This window comes from Ailuropoda melanoleuca, chromosome X (genome assembly GCF_002007445.2).
Source record: "Ailuropoda melanoleuca isolate Jingjing chromosome X, ASM200744v2, whole genome shotgun sequence".
Lineage (NCBI taxonomy): Eukaryota > Metazoa > Chordata > Mammalia > Carnivora > Ursidae > Ailuropoda > Ailuropoda melanoleuca.
The window spans coordinates 95,652,825-95,677,939 of NC_048238.1; the positions used below are offsets into that span (position 1 = coordinate 95,652,825).

The 25,115-nt window shown below is 42.9% G+C and overlaps 1 protein-coding gene across 1 annotated transcript in view; it reads right to left on the reverse strand.

The window, feature by feature from the left end:
* The window catches only part of GPC4 (glypican 4), a 111,310-nt gene that overhangs the window by 38,364 nt on the left and 47,831 nt on the right, over positions 1-25,115 (reverse strand). Inside the window, exon 2 of the mRNA XM_034649437.1 lies at positions 2,557-2,715. Coding sequence (XP_034505328.1) covers positions 2,557-2,715 — 159 coding nt within the window. The remainder of the gene's footprint in view (positions 1-2,556; positions 2,716-25,115) is intronic.

Here is a 25,115-nt window from a genome sequence, read left to right on the forward strand (position 1 = left end):
TAACTGCCATCCTTAAAAATCAGCCAACAAATGCAGCACCCACTTGAGGATTGTGGTTTGTTGGATACCAGTCAACTGAGGTTTTACCATACAAAAGTATTTAATTATCTCAGAAAACCTAGTTTGGAGGAAATAGGCAATGTGTCCCAGCTCCGTTCTGATCTCCAGACCAAACACATTTCAAATACTACTCCTTCAAAAGAAAGCTAATCTGCGCTCACTACCTTTATTGTCTATGCCATATTTTAATTTGAAGTCAGAAGAAACAAACTAAAGCTTCATAATTGCTTTTCATGACCAGTTTTGAAACTGATAAAGAAACAGTGTTAACACATTTATTGAATGTGAAACCTGGTAGGGAAGGGCCAGAGAAACTATTTTTCCGTCCTTTTTAAAAAAGCATATGTTAACACTTACTGATAGTGTTTCTCTGAATAGCTTTTTAAAAACTACACACTGGAATCATACGAGTAATGCTATAAAACCATGGGGAGTGAGAAGGGGAAAGACTAGCTAAAGCAGCAGGCCTGTAGGCGAGAGAGGTCACTAAAAAAGCTGTCTAACAGGAAATGGGGTGACATGGAGGTGGCAGAACTCGAAAACAGCTTTATCTCCATTCCATCATGCTACCAACAGGTTAGCCATTTGTAAGGAGCAGGATACTCTTTCCTTCTAAATCCCTTATTAAACCCCAAGGGGTCATTTTTATATATTAGCATCTCAAGCTTTCAAAGATGGCCATCTGATTATCTAAGTATTCTCCCCAAAGTAAAAGAAAATGCTAAGGTTACTGTCTTGAATGAGAAATGCCAGAGTCAAGCAAACACCAATCTTTTCAATAATTATACTAATAGTTTAGTGACCAGAGAGACAGAGGTGGCTTAATGATCTCTTTTGACAATAACACCCATCTTCAAGTGGTGTTAACATGTTGTTAAGTATTCTTTATAGTTACAGTATGTGTGTGTGCGTGGGGGGGGGGTGGACTAATAAACAGGATATATAGATATATAAAACACTTTTATCCATCCAGGAAGAGGCGGAGATAAAATCAAGACTGAACACAATTTTGCACAGTAACTGGTGGTAAAATGGGTATGATAAACGACATGCTACATAGAGAAAACTTTCGTTCAACTACATTACAGATTAAATATGCTCTCATGGTCTAGCCTGGGAACCTAACACTTATTAAATCGGTTATAAGTTTCAAATAACGAATCTCAAAAGCCAACATTTGAAATACAACCTGTTCTGTAGCTGGGGACTGCCTTATCAGCTATATAAATCTAATTTAGTCCAACTTCTCACCATGGTAACAAGCCCTTTGCAGAAATACTCAAAGACATTTCACATCTCGAAAATTTGCCTTGTACTCTTCACCACACATAATGTCAAGAAAAGCATGCTTCAAAGGTACTATGTAATTAGAATGGCCTTTAAAACAGGCACAAAGGAAATCATTCCTATTAAAATTAAATCTACTTCACAACAATCTTCAAACTGAGTGAAGAGCACCAGAGAAGAGAATCCTGAGGTGTTTTGGACCCCATACTCTATGGTTTTTAAAGTCTATTATCTGTAACAGTGCTTCAGATACGATGGAAGTGCCTCTCATTTGGCTCATATTGGCTATTTCTCCACTGTTTTTTTTTAAGAATTTTTTTTTTAAATTTTATTTATTTATTTGACAGAGATAGAGACAGCCAGCGAGAGAGGGAACAAAAGCAGGGGGAGTGGGAAAGGAAGAAGCAGGCTCATAGCAGAGGAGCCTGATGTGGGGCTCGATCCCATAACGCCGGGACCACGCCCTGAGCCGAAGGCAGACGCCTAACCGCTGTACCACCCAGGCGCCCCTATTTCTCCACTATTAAACGACGGCGCGCATACGAGAATTCACGTTTGGCACAGGGGGCTGAAATGGGTTTGGTCGTGGCTTGACATGGATAGACTAAGCCAAAGGGCCAGCTAAGGGATGAAGCCCAGCTTAACAACAATCATAAATACAGCAGCTACTTCTGGGTCACTGCTGCATGCAAACTCAAGAGCTGAGTTTTCAGCCTGTATTCTACAGGGCTTCTAGGAATTCTAGTTGTTTCTGGGAAATCCAGTTTGAAATTTAATTTGAAACCCAGGACTGCAGAATCTCTATGCTTATTCTAAGCTTTCAGGTGCCTGCTTTTTATTAGGGAGATTTTTTTTTTAAGTGACTTACGTCAACAACGCTATTTTGTGTTCACCCAAGAAAATAAATGAAAGCCTTTCAATTCAACTACCTCAATCTCTTTTTTGGCTCCCTGCAACCGTATTTCCATAATGCCTACCATACAGATTCTAGTGCATCCAGAAGGATCCCAGCAATGAAGCTGGAAGGCTAACTTGCGCCCTTAGGTTCCAACGAGGAGAATGTCTTGGGACAAGAAAGACAAGCTCTGAAAAAGCAATCGTACAAACTGAACTGTCACCTCTAAAATGCGACTTGCATAAAAGGTGTCAAACAAATTCAAGAACAAAGCACATACGGATGCTTATTTGGACCAAAGTTCCCACACCTACCGTCAAACTTCTTGTAACGGGAAGCAAAGATGGCTTGCAAGTGATTGCACTGTTCGCTGACCACACTTTTGAAATCATCTTTACTTTGCAGGCTGTATTTCTCCTCCATCTCCTGAGAGCAGCAGGTATAGCCCTGGGGACAGATCTTCAAATGATCACCTGGAAGATAAAATTGTAGGACAATCAATCCCCATCATCACTCATCAAGTCCAAGAGGCAGGAGTGTGGCTTAAGTGCACACACACTGCTTCATTTCGACCTGCGAGGCTCCCGCAAAAGCCTAGGCATCATGTGTATTTGAAAAGTTTTACTAAAACTAAAAACATCTGAGGCAGCTGGCAGGCTCAGTTGGGTAGAGCATGCAACTCCTGATCTCAGGGTCGAAGGTTCGAGCCCCATGTTGGGGGATAAATAAACTAAAAGCATCCATTCCCTTATGGGAAAGCTAAAACAATAAAGCCACCTACAAACGACAGAAGAACTTTTGAAATCAAGAAGACTGCTACACCACAGGAAAATCAGTGTGGCCAATAAACAGTATCACTCAAGATCGAGCCAAGGCTTTTTTAAAAAAAAATAAATTATTCAAGATTCTATGCTAAATAATGACTGTACAAATCATACAAATGAAACATAAGTTTTTCCAGCTTTTGGGAAATATTCCAAGAGAGGGTACACCTTAATGAAGAACGATTTATAAAACACATGAAAGGGGCGCCTGGGTGGCTCAGTCGGTTAAGCGTCTGCCTTTGGCTCAGCTCATGATCCTGGGGTCCTGGGATCGAGCCCCGCATTGGGCTCCCTGCTCAGCGGGGAATCTGCTTCTCCCTCTCCCTGTGCTTCCCCCCGCCCCAAAAATAAAATAAAAAATAAAATAAAATACATGACAGCCAAAGACAGAGCAACTACACCAGCAGTAGTTACACTGAGGGGAAGCAAAGGGATAAGTGGATTTCAAGGGGTTGTTGGCCAAGAGGAAACAATGGGAGTTCACACTGGATAATTTCAGGCTATGATAAGTCACAAAGGGTAATGGCAAATGATCCTCAAGTTTCAGATTTTCTTGTCCAGCTTCTTCTGCATGGTTGTCAGACACTGACCTTATAATACTGCGATATGTAGCCACTCACCCCAATATTGACTAATCACTACCAATAAGTGTCATCTTTATGCAGTGATGTAGTCCTAGGACTCAAGAGAAATGCCGTAAGATGCTTCACTGCACAGCAGCTCAACCCACAAGGTATCTCCCTCCCCCTACACTGACTACATTCTGCTTGTGGTTAGGACAAGAACGCTTGGGGAGCTTTTTTTTTGTTTTTAATAGATCCCAGAGTTCGGGGCGCCTGGGTGGCACAGCGGTTGGGCGTCTGCCTTCGGCTCAGGGCGTGATCCCGGCGTTATGGGATCGAGCCCCACGGCAGGCTCCTCTGCTGTGAGCCTGCTTCTTCCTCTCCCACTCCCCTTGCTTGTGTTCCCTCTCTCGCTGGCTGTCTCTATCTCTGTCAAATAAATAAATAAAATCTTTAAAAAAAAAATAGATCCCAGAGTTCACCCACACTTTGTTCCTCCTGCCGCAGAACACAACTGTGCTTTGCAGAGATCATATCTCTCCCTCATCATGACCAGGAGTGGTGCCACTGAAAACTGAACCCCAACATTATTACCACCTGAGTCAGACCACCATTAATTGGTGTGATCTAATTTTTACAGATGTTACAAGGACTCACTGCCACTGTTCCTTCTGCTACTGCCATCCATGTTCCACGTAAGACGAGGGATCCGAAAACAAGGTCTCGGAACTCAGGAACTGAGTATGTTGAAGACATACGCACCTGTCTACCGTAAGTGTATATGATAAATAAAGGGCTAAAAAATGATGGGCCCAACGCCACCACTCACAGGAAATGAACTGGGCCATGAGCTGGCCATTGCTGCTTCTTGGCTGAGTGTGCTTAGAAGAATCATCTTGACCTAAGATAGATACCGTAGTGGCTTTGGAGAGGTGGGGTACTGCAGATAAAACGGAGTTAGGCAACTTAATTTGACTTATCTAGGACTGTCTATGGCACGTATGCAAATAATTACATAATCATATGTATACATGATCATTCTTCCTTCCTGGCAATTAAAAAGTAGGGAGAATGAATGCTACTGCCACACAAAAAGGGGGGGGTTCAGTAATCAAGGACTAGTTAGAAAAGAAAGGGGGGAGGGAGACAATCTTCAAAAAACTGCCTCATCCAGAAACTACTAGAAGTTTCTTTTGGCATTTTTGAAACCCTTGATCAACATATCAATCTAACCAAAGAGGCGGGGGGGGGGGAGATCGTGTATATGAGTTTAGGAGCTTTGAAGACCTCATTAGCCAAAGAAAAAGGTTGCTAAGGCTCAGTTTTCTGCAAACACCTTTGTTACAACCAAAAACAAAACTCCCTCTTCACTGGCTTAACAAGTTCACAGCAGGCCTTTGGTACTGAGACACATAATTAACAGAGAGATATCCAGTTGTCTCCAGGTTTCAGGGTGGAGGATTTCCCAGTACGGTCTTAACATGTGAAATAATACGAAGAATCCCAACTAGTACAGCACTTGCTCAAGTCGCTGTATTCAATAATCCATCACACTCACACCCCACATAGAAAATTAATTGGAGGGGCGCCTGGGTAGCGCAGTCGTTAAGCATCTGCCTTCGGCTCAGGGCGTGATCCCGGCGTTCCGGGATCGAGTCCCACATCGGGCTCCTCCGCTAGGAGCCTGCTTCTTCCTCTCCCACTCCCCCTGCTGTGTTCCCTCTCTCACTGGCTGTCTCTCTGTCACATAAATAAAATAAAAATCTTTAAAAAAAAAAAAAGAAAATTAATTGGAATGCTCGGAGCGTGAGCTTAAGACTCACAGGGCTATTTAAATTAATTATAATAAGGGAGCAACTACTCTTTAAGATTGTCACAGGCTGAAATTCATCACATGCTGGTTTTCAGACGCCTGCAAAGATTCCATTGGGGTATGCACTGAATTTCCAAGGCAAAACAATTCGTGAGTTTGGAAAATAATCTACGCTCCCCAAATCTTAACAAGGCTCGCACATACAATAAACCAAGGGGCCACTTAATGGATGCTGTCAAAACAGGTTTCTAAATCGAAGGAAAAGCACACCTTTTTCCCACCCCCAACGCATACACACACAGACACATGGACACACACACGCAACACCTGAAGCCAGAAAATTCAGAGACAGCAAGAAAGAATAATTTTCTGTACTTAAGAAGGTGCTAGACATTGAGGGGTATAAATTGACCCACAGGAATTTTACACTAAGGAGACACCTTCCAAGAATGGGTAACGGCAGTAAAAGTTACCAGCAACCAGCCAAATGCAGACAGCGCCATTTCCACCGACACACGTACACACTGCAGCATCTGAAAGACCCAGCGGGTTGGGGTGCCTGGGTGGCTCAGTCGGCTGGGCAGCCGACTCTTGATTTTGGCTCAGGTCATAATCTCGGGGCCGTGGGATTGAGCCCCACGTCAGGCTCTGCACTCTGCACGGGGTCTGCTCATCCCTGCTCCCCATCCCCGCCTGTGTGCACGCTCTTTCTCACAAATAAAATCTTTAAGTAAATAAGTAAATGGTCCAGCATGGCCAGTGTACTCTGCCCGTTTCATAGCCATCAGGGGCCCTTAGCAGAACCTTCTGGAGACCGGCTTCTACCAGAACACTGGAGTACAGATTTGTTTTGGCAATACCTAATAAAAGAGAGTCCGCTTTCATTTTAGGGAGAACGTCTTTCCAGGCAGACTTTGTCTAATGGTAAAAGGCTCGCCTTGTGTAAAGGATGACAACAGGGTAGACACTTGGCTAAAGTTTCTGCTGGCAAAGTCGTCTTCCTCTCTGGCCCAAGAAACCCACTCCAACAGGCCACTTTTGCCCATGTGGCCTGGAATGCCCCACTTATTCTGTCTGCATTTCTAAAAGGCATTACTTGAAAATGTAATCTGACATCCTTGCCCAGAGCCCTGCCTGAGACACACGCAGAACAAGACACACTTGTGATTTAAGTCCCAAGACATACGTACGCTACTAGGGGCTCAGGGCCGCAACCAGTTTTGGCTGATGAGAAGTACAAGGAGGAAAGGCGGGGGGCAGTCTTGGTGCATTTGAAAATGGGATCAGAGCACTGCATTCTGGTAAGAACTCAAGCAACTCTTTTGGTTTTTAAAACTTTGAGGTGTCTGGGTGGCAGAGTCAGTTAAGCATCCCACTCTTGGTTTCAGCTCGGGTTGTGATCCTGGGGTTGTGGGATCAAGCCCTGTCTCAGGCTCCATGCTCAGCAAAGAGTCTGCTTGAGATTCTCTCTCTCTCCCTCCGCCCCTACCCAACCCCCCCCCCATGTACTAGCTCACTCTAAAAGAAAGAAATCTTTAAAATAAATAAATAAATAAAACTTGAGTATTTCTGGGGCACCTGGCTGGCTCAGTCAGAAAAGCACTCTTGATCTTGAATATTTCTATTTTAATAGCCCAAAATGGTTTATATTAAAAGGGCACACGTATTATCTGAAAGGCATTCTCTTTGCGACTGTTCCTGAAATGCTGTGTCTGAATGAGAGACGCCTTTTAAGAAAGATGGAACAGGAGCAGTGTTTTCTTCGGGCTGAGACAGTGAGCACCGGGACAAGAGGACCTGATATGAGACAGGTGGGCAGACAGTACAGGTGTAAGTACTGGGCGTGTGCCTTTTTTTTTTTTTTAAGGGCCCTAGGTAATTCTGCTACATACACTTCCGTAAGAATTAGTACTTGAAAGGCTTAAGCAGCAGAGCCGCGGAAGAGCTGGAAATAGTCGGGAACCAGTTAGTCCAATGGCTCAGGTGAACAGCAGGTCATGGTCTCTGACTATTCTTTGTTTCCTCTATTTCCCTAGCTCAGCCTCCTCCTTCCATGACCCTTGCTGGGTGCAGGCTTCTCTCCATGTATGTCTTCCTGGCTGCTTTCACTCCTTTCCTCTCCCCAGACTGTTCCTTGTCAGCCTAATCCACAGCTTCGAACTGCACCGAATATGAACCCGGAGGCTTTTTATTTTTTCCTAATCTGTTGTACTTATTTGGAGCCCCTGATCTTCATCTAAAAAGCAGGTAAGTTGAACGCTTTATGGTTTTCTAAGGAAGCACCTAAATTAAGTTGCTTTTTGTATGTGGCCCTTGATTAGTTTTTTTCTTTGTGGGTCAGTGGCCTTCTAAAGAAAAAAAGGTCCCCTAGCCCTGTCCTCAGAGGCTTGGTGAGATTCAATGAAGTGTACTTTTAAAGCTTAACTCTATGTTATTAAAAAAAAAAAAAACACTCGAAAGAGCCAAACTTTTTTCCATCACACCAGCTCTATGTAATTTCTCTTTAGTCTTGATATCAATGCCTTAGCTTTCAAAGCTGAACAAAGACAATCACAATAAATGACTACTCGATCCTGCCGAGTACGTATTGGTATTTGGAAGCTCTTCAAATCAATGGTTAAAGAAGTAGGCACCGAGGATGAGGAATCCATTCCATCCTGTATCAGGACCCAGCGGCAAACAACCTGTAGAAAGGCACTTATCTTGTTCACTTCCTCTCACCAAAGCCTGGCTCTGAGGTACAAATGGGGTGCAGCCAATGTCTCCAGATTTTCAGTTGCTCATACCCACTTCCCCCTACAAAGTGCTACAAATGGTGATCAGTTCTCAGGCCAGCTCTCCGCTTACTTACTGACAATTCGACTATTTTTAACTGTGTCTTACAACCACTTTCTAGGTCTTTCTCAGAAAATTCATTTTGAAGTCCGACTAGATGCCAAGAAAACGTCTCTCCGATTCTCACATATTCTGGGGGAAAGGTGATAGGAGAGTACTTGTAGTCACCACTAACGTGTTAGCTTTCCGTATCTGTAGGAGATACTAGGAGATGCCAGTCATTAGTCCCCCAGAGTTCTCGATGGAGGGAAGAGCAGCCAGAAACCTTCCCAGGACACGGTGGCAGAGAACCCAGGCTCGCCTGCACCAGCAGGATTTGTAGGGTAGACATTCTCTGCACCCCAACTGATTTTTACCAATAAAACAACCAAATGCCATTGCTAAATAACAGAGAAGCAAATTGCACCCTAAGGGTAAGGGCTGCAGTGAGGAACATTTGAGAAGAACAGACTGGAAAGCACTTTGTAAACTGCAAATGTAAGAAGACTGTAATTTTACATTGCTCCTTCTTGCCGAAATGGAGTGCCTCGCTTGGGTTTTGAAGAAAACTTAGCTCTTTACAAGGAGTTTTTAGGAAGTGAGTTTAGAAGGTTCCAAATACGTAACGCGATTTGGATCTTTCATTCTGCAAAGCTAATGTTAGTCTCGGGATAAGAAGACTGATGTGGGGGGGCGCCTGGGTGGCGTAGCGGTTAAGCGTCTGCCTTCGGCTCAGGGCGTAATCCCGGCGTTATGGGATCGAGCCCCACGTCAGGCTCCTCCGCTAGGAGCCTGCTTCTTCCTCTCCCACTCCCCCTGCTTGTGTTCCCTCTCTCGCTGGCTGTCTCTATCTCTGTCGAATAAATAAAATCTATTAAAAAAAAAAAAAAAGAAGAAGACTGATGTGGGAAGTCAGGCCCTGGGTTTGAGTCCCAGCTGTACAAGATTCACTGCAGGCTCTGGGGAAAGTCGCTTATCCACTAGAGCCTTACAAAGCCCTTTGTAAACAAGGAAGCATTCTGTAAATGTAAAAAGTGCAATGAGGAAACACAGAAAGAAAGAACATCCATTCTACCCTGATAAGCTACTGAAGTCATGCAGGAAGACCTCTCTGACAATTTGTACTAGCTGAGGGAGAGGGGCCGGGTGGGCGGCACCTTCTCTCCTCTGGCTAGCTCAGGAAAATTTCTTCTTCAAGGGTGGATTTTAGGGGAGTCAAGATAGCCAGACAAGAGGTGCTGAATGGCATGCATAAGCGATAGTGAACTGATGAAAACGAAACACAGACATCTCAAGGGCCATCAAAAGCAAAGCACTGGGAGCTTAAGGAGACATGATGATGGACGAAGATAGGGTGTCCTGGCTGGGTCCCTGGAACAGAAAAAGACATTGGGGGAAAACTAAGGAAATCAGACAAAGACTTGTATGTGAATGTTTATAGCAATATCATTCATAATAGCCAAACGTCCCTCAGCAGGGATAAGCGAAATGTGGTGTATCTGTACGACAGATCATTCGGCCAAAAGGGGAAATGAAGTTCTGATACATGTTACAACATGGCTGAATCGCAAAAAACAAAAGAAAAACCCCAAAACTATGCTACGTGAAAAAGCCAGCCACCAAAGTCCATGTGTTGTATGATTCCATTTATATGAAATGTTCAGCATAGGTCAATTTACAGAGACAGAAAGTAGGTTAGTGGTTGCCTAGAGGAATGGGAAGTAAGGGGAGGTTGCAGCTAAAAGGTAAGGGATTTCTTTCTGGGATGAAGAAAATGTTCTAAAACTGATTTTGGCAATAAATCCACAATTCTGTGAGTATATTAAAAGCCCCTATACACTTCAAATGGGCAAATCATTTAGGATATGAATTATATCTCAATAAAAGCATTAGTAAAAAAAAAACTAAGACTATCAGCATATCAGAATTAGATGGGGGCTTCAAATAATAATAATGCATCTACATTTGTTTATCCGTTGTGACCATGTACCACCCTAAGGTAAGATGCTAATAATAGGAAAACGATCTGTGCTAGCCTCCCAACTCCTGTAAATCTGAGACTCTTCTAGGATAAAACATTTATTATTATTTTTTAAAGGCAAACTTCAGTTTTCAAAGGAAAAAAGGGTAAATGTATGTGTGTGTGGTTGGGGAGCTTTCACCAGGCTTTTAAAAAATATAAATACTTGGTGTAATTTGACTAATCGGAGCTACATTAAGCTATTATTTGCTGGGGGTGAGTTCCCTAATCCCTCAATTGCTACTTTACTCTTTTTCTAATTTTTATTTGTTCCAAAAGTAAAACAATTCCTTGTCGTTGGTCTCAAGAGTTACCAAAATGGTTTCTGCTCACTTTCTAGATCTAAATCCATGTAGCCACAAAGTGAGCTAAAAAGCAGGTTGCTGTGTTAACTCCAGTGCCTCCAAGCTACCTAAGAACCCCAGGAGGAATATACAATGCTCTGCTTCACGGGAACAAAGAAAGAAACTCTCTAAAGGGTTTTAATATTCCCAGGGGGGCGGGGGGAGCATATACATTAATCCACCCCCCCTTTGCAAAAAGGAGTGGAATTACCGCATAGGATGTGCGATGCACGTCGAAAGCTTTAAGTCATTTGACCTAAGCCTTAATAAGAAAGCACATAAATTACAGTTATTATGCAAATGTTGCATTTGAGATCACCTACCAATCAGTAGGAGAAATGCAGCTAGTTAATATTTTGCAAAACCTTGCCAAAATACAGCTCTGGAGGGCTTAAGACTGCCAATTATTTTTAGGTCCACTAATCCTGCAAGGTAGGCTAGAGAAGGCCAATCAGAAACACACAACATTTTGAAAATCAGTTGTATGATGTTTTTCTAAGAATACCTTCCTGTAAGTGTAGTTGGAAGAGTTAAGGTTGCTACTTTAAAACTCCACGCATCATTCCAATGAGCTTGCAACAGCTTTCAAATCCACTCCAGATAGAAATCAAGCAGGGCTTTTTTTTTTATTGCTCTTTAAATGACAAGCAAATTATGAACCGAAGTTTCTATCTTGCAATCTTGGAACCCCATTTTCGTAGTAGTGAACCAAAGGTTTCCTAAATTAAGGCAATATCAGCCCAAGCGAGCGAGCGGCGGGAAACGCACGCTCTGACCTAGGTTACCTGCACTTCAGAACAGTGAGAGCACCTGCAGCGATTTTGCCCATCTACACTACAACCACTTTGCTCAAGGCCCAAGACTCCCAACAGGAACAGTAATACTGGTGACTACCCCAAAACTCTTCAATAATTTGGAGGCTCCAATTCACACTACCCAAGACTGTACTGGGGACCCTTGGGGGGCTGGCTAGGGGCAGGCAGGAAAAGTCGGAGCGCTCTCACTTTACCACTGACATAAGAGAGCTTTCCTGTCCGAGCTTCAGGAGCACATGAACTTGGTAGCCATCAGTTCAGAGTTTCTCTCCAAAACCAATTTATAATCTTCACTGGGCTCCTAATTTAACAGAATGCCTGGAGGTCAAGGACTCCGAACGCCTCAGTTACATATTCAGCGACCCATAAAAAAGTAGCCTAGAGACAAAATACCATTCATTGGCTAGAACATTCTATTCTCTGGCGCCCAAAAGTACTTCTGGATCACAATCCCTGGCAGACCGAGGCCTTGGGAGGGTCATCTCTAAGACTGTCAGTCAGGCCAGGCTTGGAGGGCCAGAGGGACTCCCAGGGCGAGGGAATGCTGGCCACCAGAATCTCGCTCCTTCTCTGCACACCATCTATCATGCAGAAGTCTTAATGGTTGCCCCTGTGAGTAGTCTCCTGTGGGCAATCACTTAAGACCACGGAGAAAGTGGATGATGAGGCAAAGTGTCCTCAGAAAAACCAGGAGTGATTTTCCTTATTATTCCTAAATCATCTCTCCAGGAACCCCCCAGGAGCCCCATTCTCAGATAACCTGCCAAAGCCATTTAGGTTAAGTAGCAAGATCAGAAAGAGTGAGCAGCTGAGTCCGAGTTTATCACAGGTGTAGAAGAAAATGCAGCTGGTGGATGGGGAAGTTCACAGACACTTGCTCTAATACAAGTATCAATACCTTCCGTTTCATACACATAACATGGGTTGTGCGGGTCAAGAACATTTTTAAAAGTAGCTTCTCTTTTGTTCATAATTGTTTTCGGCTTGAGTGCCTAGGAAAATAAAAACCCTCACCTTTTTTTACTCTCTTTCATGATACACCTGAAATTCCTCCCTCCAAAATAGTGTGAGAACAGGTTTTTAGTAAACCTACTTTCGAGGAAAAATACACCTAAAGAACAACATATTCATTAATCATGAATCCTCCCAAAGATAATTCTCCAAATGGCTATCTAGAAAGCTTTGACACTAAGTGATAGCAAAGTCCGCCGCTTCACATAAAGAAAAATGATTCTCTAACAACAGATTTCACGCCACAGGAACCGTTCTTTAAAATCCTAGCCAGGCGTCAATGAAATGGAGAAGGGGAAAGAAACATTTACATTTTCAGTGTTTGTACTTAATGACATCCCTTAAAATCCACTTCCACAGAATTCTTGTTCAAGGTCACAGCGAGTTACAGCTTACTCTAATACAAATCTGCACTGAAGGACTCTTAATTAGTTTCCGTTCCACGCACATGGACATGAGCCAGAGCTGAGTAAGGGTTAATTTCTGTAACATCAGAGGAAAACTGCTGCACCTTAGCTCGGGCAGGTGGAGGAGGGGCAGGGTCTTCCTTTTGCCAGGCTGAGTCTCTCCAACCCTCAAAAAAGCTCCTCTCCTTACCATTATCAAATACCCTAACACCTGGGCCTGATGCCTTTGGGGCATACACCCTAGAATTTATTCCCTTTTAGTGGGCTCTTTGCTATTGAGAAAACTTTTGTTGACCAAAGTTTTCAAAGTATACTTTCTCTTCTAGGTCATCTGTTGGAGCTCTAAGTAACATCTGCCTCAGTCCTAATTTTGCAGAGCATGCCACCATTAATGTTGCTATCCAGAGAATTGCCTATCCAGACCCTCTGCTTCTTTCCTCGAAGTCAACTGTATAATGTTTGATGGAACAGTCCCACATTTCTGCGGTGATGCCAATTATTTCAAGTTTCCTTGGCTTGGTGTGCAAACTCGCAAACTCACGAATAGCTTTTGAAGGCCTAAGGAGATCACCTGCCCTGGTTTCCCTTTGTCCACATATGCTTTAGTTGCTTGAAAACCACAGGGTCATTCATTAGACAAGCACAGATTCCCCTTATAGAAATGATGTTGCCTTTCCCAGAAGATTGACTTTGCTTAAGTCTTCAGCATTCCCACTCTTTATTGAGATTCTCCCAGCTTAGCTCCTTGGCACCACTTGCCCCCTGGTCTTACCTTTCAGAACCTTTCCTTTAGGATCAAACCTGTCAATTCATTACATTTGATCTGTTCCTTAGGATTAGAAAACCCAGTAACTCCTTCACTTCTTGAACTAGTTACTTCCACCAGTCCACCGCAAGAGATTATCTGGGAAGAGAACGCTGCCCTAAAATTTTCCCCAAGCCTAAATCAACAACTGTTCACTTTACCCAAACTAACCTTTGCCCCAATTTGGCAATACAAAAACAGTAATGCGGTATTTACCAAGTGCCTCTCATGCGCCAGATGCCATCCATCAGTGCAGACAATACAAAAGGCGGGGTCTCTACTCTTGAAAATTACAAGATGCACAGACATGGATTTAATTGTTGCTCTACAGGCTTTTTCTTTTTTCTTTCTCCGTCTTCCTCTATGATCTGAATTCCTCCTGCCCCTAGGCCCCAGAATCTCCGAGGTCCTCGGATCAACTCTTAGGACACCTCAAGTTCAAGACAGGAGAGCTGACACTATCCCAGGCAAATCCACCCAACCCGTACCGCTCACACTGGGGCTTCGACAGAGGTGCATTCAGAGGCGCCCCTGGACCAACTGGGAGAAAGAATCACACACTCAAATATAATCCATGCATTGCCAGATACCCTGTGTTCATTTTTTGAGTCATCCAGAACAGTAGATGTTCATTTGGACTCAAAGCAGAATCCTGTCATGAAGGGAAGAAGCAAACTCCTCGGGGATCTGGTTCTGCTACCTTTCTTGATCAACAAAGCAAAATCGGCAAAGCAAAATCTTCTCACACAAATGCTTTTCTTAGTTATTTGGCTTGACACGTTAGGTCACTAAATATTCAAATTTATTTTAAAACACCCCACCTCTCAGATAATGCTTTGATTTTTACAAGTATCGAACTCTGGTCACTTAAGGTTGAACTTCCCTAAACTTATATTCTAACAGGCAATAAATCACTGACATGGCCCCGTTCAATTTTTGCAAGTGAGGTCTCAGGAGAAGAGCTTTTATGCCTTCAAGTGACCGACACAGCAAACAGCAAAGGAGCTGAGATGCTACACAAGTCCTCTGTGCCACACTGGGAATAATCCGTTTGTTCTGCGCTCTGAAACTCTGATTAAAAGGTGCTTGAAGCAAAATGGAAGGTATCAATTAGGGAATTCTTCGGCTGGGCTGCCATGCCAACCACCTACCATTTTTCTCTTATTTCTTAAGTATCACAGAGAGAGGAAAGTAAAGGCAGATCTTGAGCACAAATATTAATGGGATTATTTACTGACGACATGAAAAAATTTCCTTCCTTACAGAAGATGATGGAACAGTGATTGCTGCTTTGCCAGCAAGTGACAAGGAAAAGAAAGAAACCAGTCATTTGCTCTGCATTCAAGTCCCTACAGGCCTATTCAATTCCTGACCATCCTCCGATGCAGGCCCGCCAGATAAGAGGTCTCATAGTTACCCCAGGGCCACATAGATGTGACTGTTCCAAAAAAAAAAAAAACAAAAAACAAAAAAAAAACAAAACCACACCCTAGTGCAACGGAGGTAGCCTGGCCCTCATTAGTGCAGAACTCAGATAACCAAGAATGAAGGGCTGCCTGTTACCATTTTTTGCTTTGGGTGGGGATGAAAGGAAAGAGGCCATTCTAGTTTGAGGCTCTAAGAAGAAATGAAAGTTGCCGTCACAGGGCTGACACGGGAGTCACAGTAGAACGAGGCCATCGCAGGACCGAAGAAAGGCAACAGAGCTTCAGAAACCCGGGCAAGAGTCAAGCTTGGGACGAATGTTCATAGCTCGGCGTCAGACAGCTTGCTATGGGCTGGAGCGACTGGCTAAGTGGGTGCTTGTTTCATTATGTCAATATCCAACTTGCCTTCCATAAATCTTTGGGGTCATGAGTCAACTGTTCGCTTGGAAAGCAATTAATTGGGTCAAATATCTGATCCCAAGGAAGTTCCAACCGCTCCCCCAGTCCCAGAATGTGCCCCATCATCAAGGTCACAGGAGTGAGAGAGAAAGAAGGGACGAGCACTGCATGAGGGAGAAAGACAAGGAAGATGGTGTATGACCCGGGGCCGAGAAGTGGCAATCTGGCACTCAGGTTCCACTAACTCTCAGCAGGCGGAGGGCCATGTTTCTCTCTTGTTTCCATTACACAGAGCCTGCAGATGGCACACCATTACTACTGCAATTATTGGCTATAATTATGAAAAGTCTTTGATGTGAGAGCAAAAATTATTAAAATGGCCCTTCTTAGAAAAAGGGCAATAAATATAGCCTCCTTTGCAAAATTTAAGGACCAATTTCATACCAGGACCTTCTGCCAGAAAAGAGGTCGTCAGTTTAATATACTTGTTTTCAGCTTCTCCCCTTCAAGATGTTTTATCCCATGTGGGAAACGAATAATGGTATGTGGTTCATGATATATTTTAAGAGTATACTTAAGGGTACTTCAAAGGAAAATAAAAGAGTAAACTTCCCCTTACGGACACATGTGTGATTTGCACAAGCTCTGAGTTTGTCCTGCTCCCACAGTTACCAACAAGAGCTCATTTTTAAAATGGTCATGGGGCACCTGGCTGGCTCAACTGGTGAACACGCGACTCTTGATCTCGGGGTTGTGCGTTCAAGCCCCATGCTGGGTGTGGAGATGACTTTAAAAGGACTCAAAATAAATAAAAATAATAAAAATGAAAGTCTTCAAGGATGAGAACAAATGGAAACAAATGTCACTCTTGGTTTCAAGGTAACACTTGGTGGTGCTGTGCTTATCTGTTGGAATCAGTACATATTTTCATGTACTTAAATGGATACTGGTGACTATAAATATGAAAGAAAAGAGAAGAGCTCGCTTTTTGTTCTCTTTGTCTTTTATGGGATCACAAACCGTGCAAGGTCACATTTTAATTCTTTTCTTAATCTAGCTAATCTTAGGTTGAAACTACATCATAATCTCCAGTCTAGCCAATGTTAAAGGAGCACATACATTACTACAGTGCAAGATTTTAAATCATAGTCTGGAAATCAGTTTCAGTGTGGGGGAAAGGGGCCATTTCAAAAGCTGAAGCAAAAGGAAATGTCCAGCATTATAAACGCTGCTTTTTGCAAATGAGCGGCCTAACTTAGAATGAGTGTGACCAGGTTATGGGGAAAAATACTTAGGTTTCTGTCCATGGGTGGCTCTATTTTTAATATATGATCCCAGCCCAATATAAAAACATCAACTAAACTAACTCAAGTGTAACTCTACTGTGATAAATTCAATCATACAGAAAGACGATACTACAATAAGCTTGGAGAAGCACAGTTCGATCTCTAGTTTCACAAACATTTGAGGAGGTGCTTGGTGGCACAAGTCTGAGTTTTCATTTGGCCTAAATGACCAGATGGGTATGGTAAGTGTAGGGCATACTTACAAAAAGGCATGGTTTGCAGGCCCCTGGGTGGCTCAGTCAGTTAAGTGTCCGACTCTTGGTTTCGGCTCACCTCATGATCTCATGGATGGGGAGGATCAAGCCCTGCTTTGGGCTCCGTGCTCAGTGGGAGTGTTCATCAGATTCTCTCCCTCTCCCTCCCCCTCTACCCCTCCCCCACTCACAGCCATGTGCATGCACTCTCTCTCAAATGAATAAATCTTTTTAAAAAAGGCATCGTTTCATTCTTGTGAGATGAACTTTCACGGTTTCATGATTTGTGGGAGCAAACAGAAACACAAATTACACCAGGGATTATTATGAAATGAGCCTGTGTTTAAAAAAAAAGAAAGACAAAAGGTCATGATGCATTTTGCTTATTGGTTAAAGCTCTTATAATAGCACTGGCAAATTTGGTGGCCCTGGGAGAGCGGACAGAAGCCAAGCTTCTTTTTCAGCACAAAACAAATGAAGAAAGTCACAAGTAGGAGACTCACTGAATAAAGGGACTAGAAAAGCTTTCTACACATAGTACAGGCTCTGAGTCTTCGAGGCAGGCAGGCTCCACGTGATACGGAGCGCGTAAGGACTTCTGAGTTAAACAGGACTGAATTTGAACTCAATCCTGTGCAACTCTGGGTCAGTCTCTTCACTTTGGAGACTATTTCATCTTCTAGAAAATAGGGACAAAACCAGAACCTACCTCCCAGAATCACTGAAAGCATTAAACTCAGTAGTAGCTGTTATTATAAATACTGCCATCGGAAGATATCTCTGTATTCCTCAGAAGGGGGATCCTTTCTAGGCTTCGGGTTTAGCTTTATTTGAAGGAAGAGTGTTGTTTTCTTGTTACTGTTACTACTACTCGCAGTTGTCGTCATCTTCGGAAGCATTTATTTTTAAAATTTACCCACCAAAGAGCAATTTAGCTTTATTTAGCCAAATATAAACTGTTGGTAAAAATCTAGGCTACAGCAATATCACTCTGGGATTACAGGCTAGACAATCTTTTCTTTAGTTCTGAAATGCCTATTATAACCTTGGAGGTTAACGAAAAACAAAAGAAAGGTTGATTCATATGAAACTGCCACTGTTTTAGGTCAAAAAGGTCAAGCATCAGCAATTTTATATAGCCTGGCTTGATGATTTTGAGGAATCAACTTTGTATCAACATACAAATATCTCTACATACCAACTATGAACTGTTTGCATTCTAGAATTCCTGCACTCATGAATACGATTCAGAAGAGTGAAAGTACTATTTGCTTCCTTAAACATACATCTAGCTTTTTAAAAAAATGTATGCGTCTAGGGTATGCACCACACCTGACAAATGATCGGCTCCTCCCTCGTGGCAGTCGTTTGCTGAAAGCTCTATCAAATAAAAGTAGATGATTCAGAAATTTAGAGTATCTAAGGATAAGCGCATGTCAGAGAAAAACCAAAAAAAAAAAAAAGAAGGAAAAGAAAAGGAAGAAGACAAAAGAAAGGGGAAAAAAAAAAAAAAACCAACGAACCCACCCTGAGATGAAGGGAGTTTGTTCCTGTCACATCAAAGGAAGGGAGAACAAAGATGGAACGACAGCTCCCAGCACAATTGTGATGCATTTAAGTGCCGATTTTTTTGATGTTTCTGATGAGAGTGTATCGACCTCAGATCGTCTGTCAGTTTAGCACCTGATCACCTTCTCATACTCTATCTCTTAAATATGTCTGTCAAATACATCTTCCTCTACTATGTTTTAGATGGGTACCATAGATTTCCCTCCATCACCCCGTTACAATTATGCAGAAGATTCACAGACATGAATAAGAAAAAAGAAAATTCATCAACATAACGCTTAACCTGCCAAGATGTGTAGGCAAGGTTTGGAGATGAAAAATGAGGGCTTCCTGAACAAGTGTTTCTAGAAGAGTGTGTGGGCGGAGCGTGCGGGGAGGGAGGGAGGGAGGAACAGGTGCTCTGGGAGATACCCTGGCCTTGGTCCTGAGTAGTATATAGGATGGAGGGCACCAAGTAACCGGATCGGCAAGCATGTGAGGGCGATCGCGGCCCTATTACATCCAACAGCGTGATGAGAAGAAGAAAAAGTTCCAAACTCATTCGATGTGTTTTTCCTATTTTAGGTTAAGAAGCTCTGGCAAAACCAGGCATTATTGAGGGAGCAAGAAAGAGTTCCAAGAGTAAACAACATGCAAGATGCCTGGAGACTGGTTTAAAAAGAGAGAGAAAAACAAGCCTTACCTGTTGTTACCTCGGAGTAAGTGCTCCCAAGTACTTCAGATTTCGAGAGGGCTGCAGAGAGAAGGGAACCTTGAGCACGGCTACAAGGCCGCGTGAAAAGAAGTGAAGGTATCTTTGATGAGATAAAGAGCTAGTCCAGACGGAGAAGAGAGAAAAGCCCATAAGGCACTGCAGATTAGACGCAAACTAAAAACCAGGCAGGAGCGACTTGCAAGACATCGCAAAGCCAAGAGAGTAAGAGGCTGTTTCCGCTCTATCACAGAGAGGAAGCCATTCAGAGCACCGGGGGACCCACTTAATCACCGTCCCCGGACTGAAAAGGAGACGGGCGATGCACTGAATGAATTGTCTTCTAAGGGGGTTCGCGTTCCCAAACCAGCACGCTGAGCTCGGCAGGGCAGACGTACTGGATCAAACAGTGGTCAACGTGACGGTCTGCATCGCGTCAACAGACCAGGAGGAGATAAATCACTGTGACCAGATGGTCCCCACCAGCCAGTTTTGAAGGAAGTCGAGGGTGAAACTGTTTTGTCCAACGTGGGTAGGCCATCTTTACACACAGCCACTGTGCCCAAGACACTGGTGCTTGTCAATGCGATTGCTATTCATAAGAAGGGTTCCAGAAGGGACCCTGGGAAGTAGAAACCAGTAAGGCTAATTTCCATATCAAGTGGGCTGGCAAACTTGACGATGAAGGTGCAATCACTGCACATTTACCACAATAAAGCCTATGAGGGAAGCAAAAATCAAATATTTTGGAGAAGGAGGCAAATCACGTTCATCTAATAAATCAGAGCTCCTAGGGTGGGCAGTGCAAGAAAGATGTGTGGGTGGATAAAGGGGACCCTGAAGATAAAATGTATAGGGGTGCTCAAAACACAACGGAAAATATCACCCCGTACCTGTGCCCCCATGACCTGACACTGAATCTTAAACGGTACAGAGGGGAGATCAGCAAAATTCGGAGGTTGGATGAAAAGACTGAGGCAATTCTTCAAGGGATGTGGGAAGAGCCAAAGGAAAATAAATTAAGGTTCGGTGTGGAAAGATGGCAGTGTTATTTCTTTTAATCAAGCATATGGAGAGGCTTTAAAAGTGTTCTTTTTATAGCCTCCTGATATACTGAACTTATTCAATCAGCAACCTGAGAAGTAGAGCAATGGCTCACTCACACATTCTGGAACTTCAACTTCTGGAACAACCCAATAAGCAAGGGACCACTTGGTCTAACCAAAAAAATAAAATAAAATAAAATAAAAAAGGAAGGAAGGATAAGAAAAAAAACATACAAAGTCTGTGAAGTTTACTGTAGAATACGGGAGCCACCCTCGGAGACATAGCCTTTACTTTGCACCCAAATATTCCACTTGCATATTTAACCAATTCTGCTGTGTGATTTCTAGACATTCAGTTCTGCCCTGGATTAAAAAGAGCCCCAAGGACATGACCGCGTTAGCGCACCATTTCTTACATGATTTTCATGATGATGACCGTGGGTCTTCCTTAAGTGATTACACTTTTTAATCCTTCTGTTTATAAGCCAGGGGAATAAATATTCCAGGAATATTTTCATTGAAACGTTTAGAACATTTTTAAAAACTGTTGATATGTGAAAGGGTAATTATCTGGAAAAAAATCTCTTACTCAAAATATTTCCTTTTCAGATGAAGCAAGATAATGAAGATGTTATTTTAAAGCCACAAGCATTAAGGTCAACAGTTAGAACAGGATGCAACTCAAAAGCTTCACAAAAGTTCTAGATGTATTCAAAGAGCAGATCAACAGGGTGATTTATTAAGGAAAATTCACTTGTGTTGTATATATTTAGATGCTTTGAATTTGTGTTCCAAAAAAGAACATTCATTTTCCTTCCACCTGACCATAGTGTCCTTGCCAGAGACACAACTGACCAGAGAACAGACCCAGGCGGCAAGGCTGTTTTTCCTTTCAAAAGACATCAAACAGCTGATTTATATTACCAAAAACATTAATCCCAGAAGACTTAGAAGAAAAGAGTTAAGTAAACATGAATAAGGTTTATTTCTTAGAATGGGCTTATTTATTTCTTCAAACACATTATTTTCCCCTTTGGGAAGAGAGACTCTGCTAACTGCACTTCACACCATTCTTCATTTCTCTCAAGAAAACTTGGGCTTGGTGAAGGAAAAAGATTCAACATATCTGAGAAGAAAACGAAAATCAGATGCTTAAGGAAAGCCAACTCTCAAACCACGTGCCTCAGGACAGGCCACTGCGCACACCAGAAGGGCGCCATTTCTGGTCTTTGTCATGATGTGTTATCGGGTGCTCCAGGGAACGAACCCTGGGTAACAGCAGGGAAGGCCAAAATATCAACGTTTTCTGGAAAACTAAATTGCAGAAATTCTATCGTTCCCTCTCCTTTCTATCAAAGTACCCAAATGCAAAAGTTACTCATCTCTCACAGAAGAGAAAAAGTGACAAGGCAGGATTTCTGAGTGAGGAAAGACTCCTGAACAAATCAAATACAATAACGGAAACAAAGACATTGGGAAAAAAATGGACAGAGAAGGGGCAGGGGGAAATGGCAGCTTGCTCGTTTTCATCCTAAAAATGCCAGTGCACAAAATGTCACAAGCCATATCTGTACCCTGCATATAACGCAGTACAAATGTTTTACATTTGCAAGAACAAGTTAAGAACGGTCTTACAATTTTAAATAGCTTTGGTCTGGAGACTGAACTTTGATATAAACCCACCACTGCTCCCAGTCTCTCGCAGGGCATTTTATAAACGAACGCGTGTGCGGCCAGAGACAGCACTTAGCACTGATATTCGGAGATCATTTCTTTAGAACAATGGCCTCTTAACATTTCCTACTTCTTAGCAGGATCAGAGACCAAAAGCGCCAGAGTAATGCCTTGCTCCAGAAGGGGTGAAGAGCTTCCAATATTGCCAGCGTTTCTGAGAGACACAAACACCCTCTGTGAGGGCTGTCCTGAAAACAGCCCTCTGTGGTGGCTCACAGTCTTTATTTCATGAAAACCTACACAATGGCGACTTTTCACTGAAAGCTTGTCAACTCCTGGTTTCCTCTCGGATAGCTGAATGAGTGCTGCTGGAGGCCTGGACCGCCTCGAGCTCCTTCCACCGCACAGCTGTCTTCCACTCCAAGAAACAGGTAAGTCGAGTCAGGAGAGCCTGGCTAAGGGTAGGAAGGGGGAGGGGTGGATGGGCCTTTCGGTAAAACAAATGCTGGTGATGGTTTGCTCTTCTGACAGAAAGCCGGGGTGTGACAGCGAGCTGGGCATGCCATGGCGGAGAGGTCAAGAGGTGCCTGGGTAAGGGTCATCAGCACTAAGGTTCTGTAACAGGAATGAACCCCACATGCATGCCCTCAGCCTATGATCTGACAAATGCTTGCTTTCAAACATAAAGCTTTGCTATAGACTGAACGCTTGTGTCGCCCCCAATTTCACATGTTGAAACTGAACACGTGAAGGTAGTTGGAGGTGGTACTTTGGAAGTAGTTAGGTCATGAGGACATTCTCTGGAGGACGGAAAACAGTGAAATAAGGTTCCATGTTAAGCAAAGGCTATCAGAGTTTCCAACCACTAAGAACTGGATGGAACCCATGGCCCTGAGATCTGGAGTCCTCAGTCTATGGAAGAAAAGATCCCTGTAAATATGGGTGAAGCTGTCCAAGGTAGCATGGTACTAAGATACCCGGGGTCTCCTAAAATCTGGTTTGGGATTTTTATGTCCCTTATCAATCAAGTGAACCCTGACTTTAGCCATTAGGGAAAAGCAAGTGGGAAACTCCAGAGTCCAACATGGTGCTAGACCCGTTGCTCATCCCCCAGCCCCAACTATTTTTTAATATCTTCCCCCAACCATTCTTTCATCAAAGTATAATTCACATACCATCCAAGTCATGCATTTAACATGTACAATCCAATGGATTTTCATTTATTCACTGAGTTGCACAATCACTACTATCTAATTCCGGAACTTCNATTCACTGAGTTGCATCAGCCCAAAAAGAAACTTCATACCTATTAGCGGTCACTGCCACTCCATCTCCTCCACCCACCCGCACATGCCAGGTCTAGGCGACCACTAACCTCTCTTCTGTCTCTGTGGGCTTTTCTATTCTGGACGTCGTATATAAAAGGAAATGTACAACACGGAGTCCTTCTGTACTGGCTTTTCTCATGAAGCATCAAGTTGTTAAGGTTCATCGGTTGTAGTGTGTCTCAGAGTTTCCTTCCTCTTTATGGCCGAATGTTATTCCACTGTGTGGACTATATACCATGTTTTGTTTAACCATGTATCAGCTGATGAATATTCAGACTGTTTCTACCTTTTCACAACCATGAACAATGCTGCCACCAACATCCTTAAATTATATTATTTAATATATTATGTGATTTTTAATTTGACGTTGGAAACAGACATTGACAGGAAACTCTCTTAGCAACACTAAAATCTTAGTAATATCCAAACTTAGTTCTGTTTTTTTCTTTTCTTTCCTTTCTTTCTTTTCCCAAAGGGTTTCAAGTTCTTTTAGGTACATACATACCTAACAGTGCAAGCGCTGGGTCACAGAGGCCAAAAAGTCTATGCCGAACTTCTCGGGAATCTGCCACCCAACGACCTTTTGGAGTTAAGAATTCCATCTGGACTGGCCTCAGATATGATCTTAACACAAGTTATTGGTCACCACACGCTAGCTGCTCTGGCCACCAGAAACAACAATGACATTTAAATTGGGAGTGATGACCAAAACAAAACAAACTCCAAAACATGGGTTTTAATCTCTCAAATAAGAAAACACATTTAAATTTAGTCACTACTTCCTGTTTTCATCCTAAAATTTAGACAAGGCATTCTGAACTTCAATACACATGCATAATTGTAAAAGTGGAATGGAATGGTAAATAAGAATCAGATACCCACCTTTCTTTAATAACTCCCATATGAATTACATCTTTCAGGAATGGTAAAAGGAATACATAACTTTCTGGATCAGAACGCAACAAATTATCTCAAAGAGATCTAGATATGCACGCTGCTGAAAATCTAAGAATATCCACTGTTCCTGACACAGCTAAAAACTATGCTTCCTAGAGTAACTAAGACATTTAACTAAGTCCCATTCTCTATTAAGAGACCTTACTAATGCAAACATTATCAGCTCATTTTAGGAGGACAGCCTGGGTGGGTAAAAGGTCGTTCTTGTCAAAGATGGGGGGGCAGCAATGGCCTTTCTATGGAGAGTCACAGAGCTTGTTGATTTCTTTTCATTCTGAAAACTCTTTTTATTCATTACTCAGGCTGCTGGGCAGAGCATTTTCCCTGATCACAGCTGAAGGATTTTAGCCCCAAAGCCAAATAAGTAATTTTTTACAACCTCCCCAATTTCTTGTTTCTTAATGTTTTCTGCCATTTCAACTACAGTTTCGGTGGCAGCCTGGAAGGCACACCCCCACGGTTTCCACCTAATTTTTAAAACTTCACCTTTTCATCCCAAGTTCATTAACCTTTCACCACTCCTGTGCTTGCTCTCTCTATAGTCCCATGAGCTATCCTTTCTTTCTCTAGTCAATGAACATTTATTGGCTACCTCATATATGTCAGGCATGGTGCCAAATTCTGAGGATAAGAAACGAGTACACTCTCTGTCCTACGGGAGCTCAGAGTCTAGTATACATTATTCCAGCAGTGCACCCCCTGCCCATTTCCATTTCCATCCCAGTTATGACAACATCCTACCAGGTGTCCATGGCAAAACTATCGATTTGAGAGCCTGTTGAGTTTGAGACCCGGCTATCTCAACATTCCCTGTTCCCAGGAGACC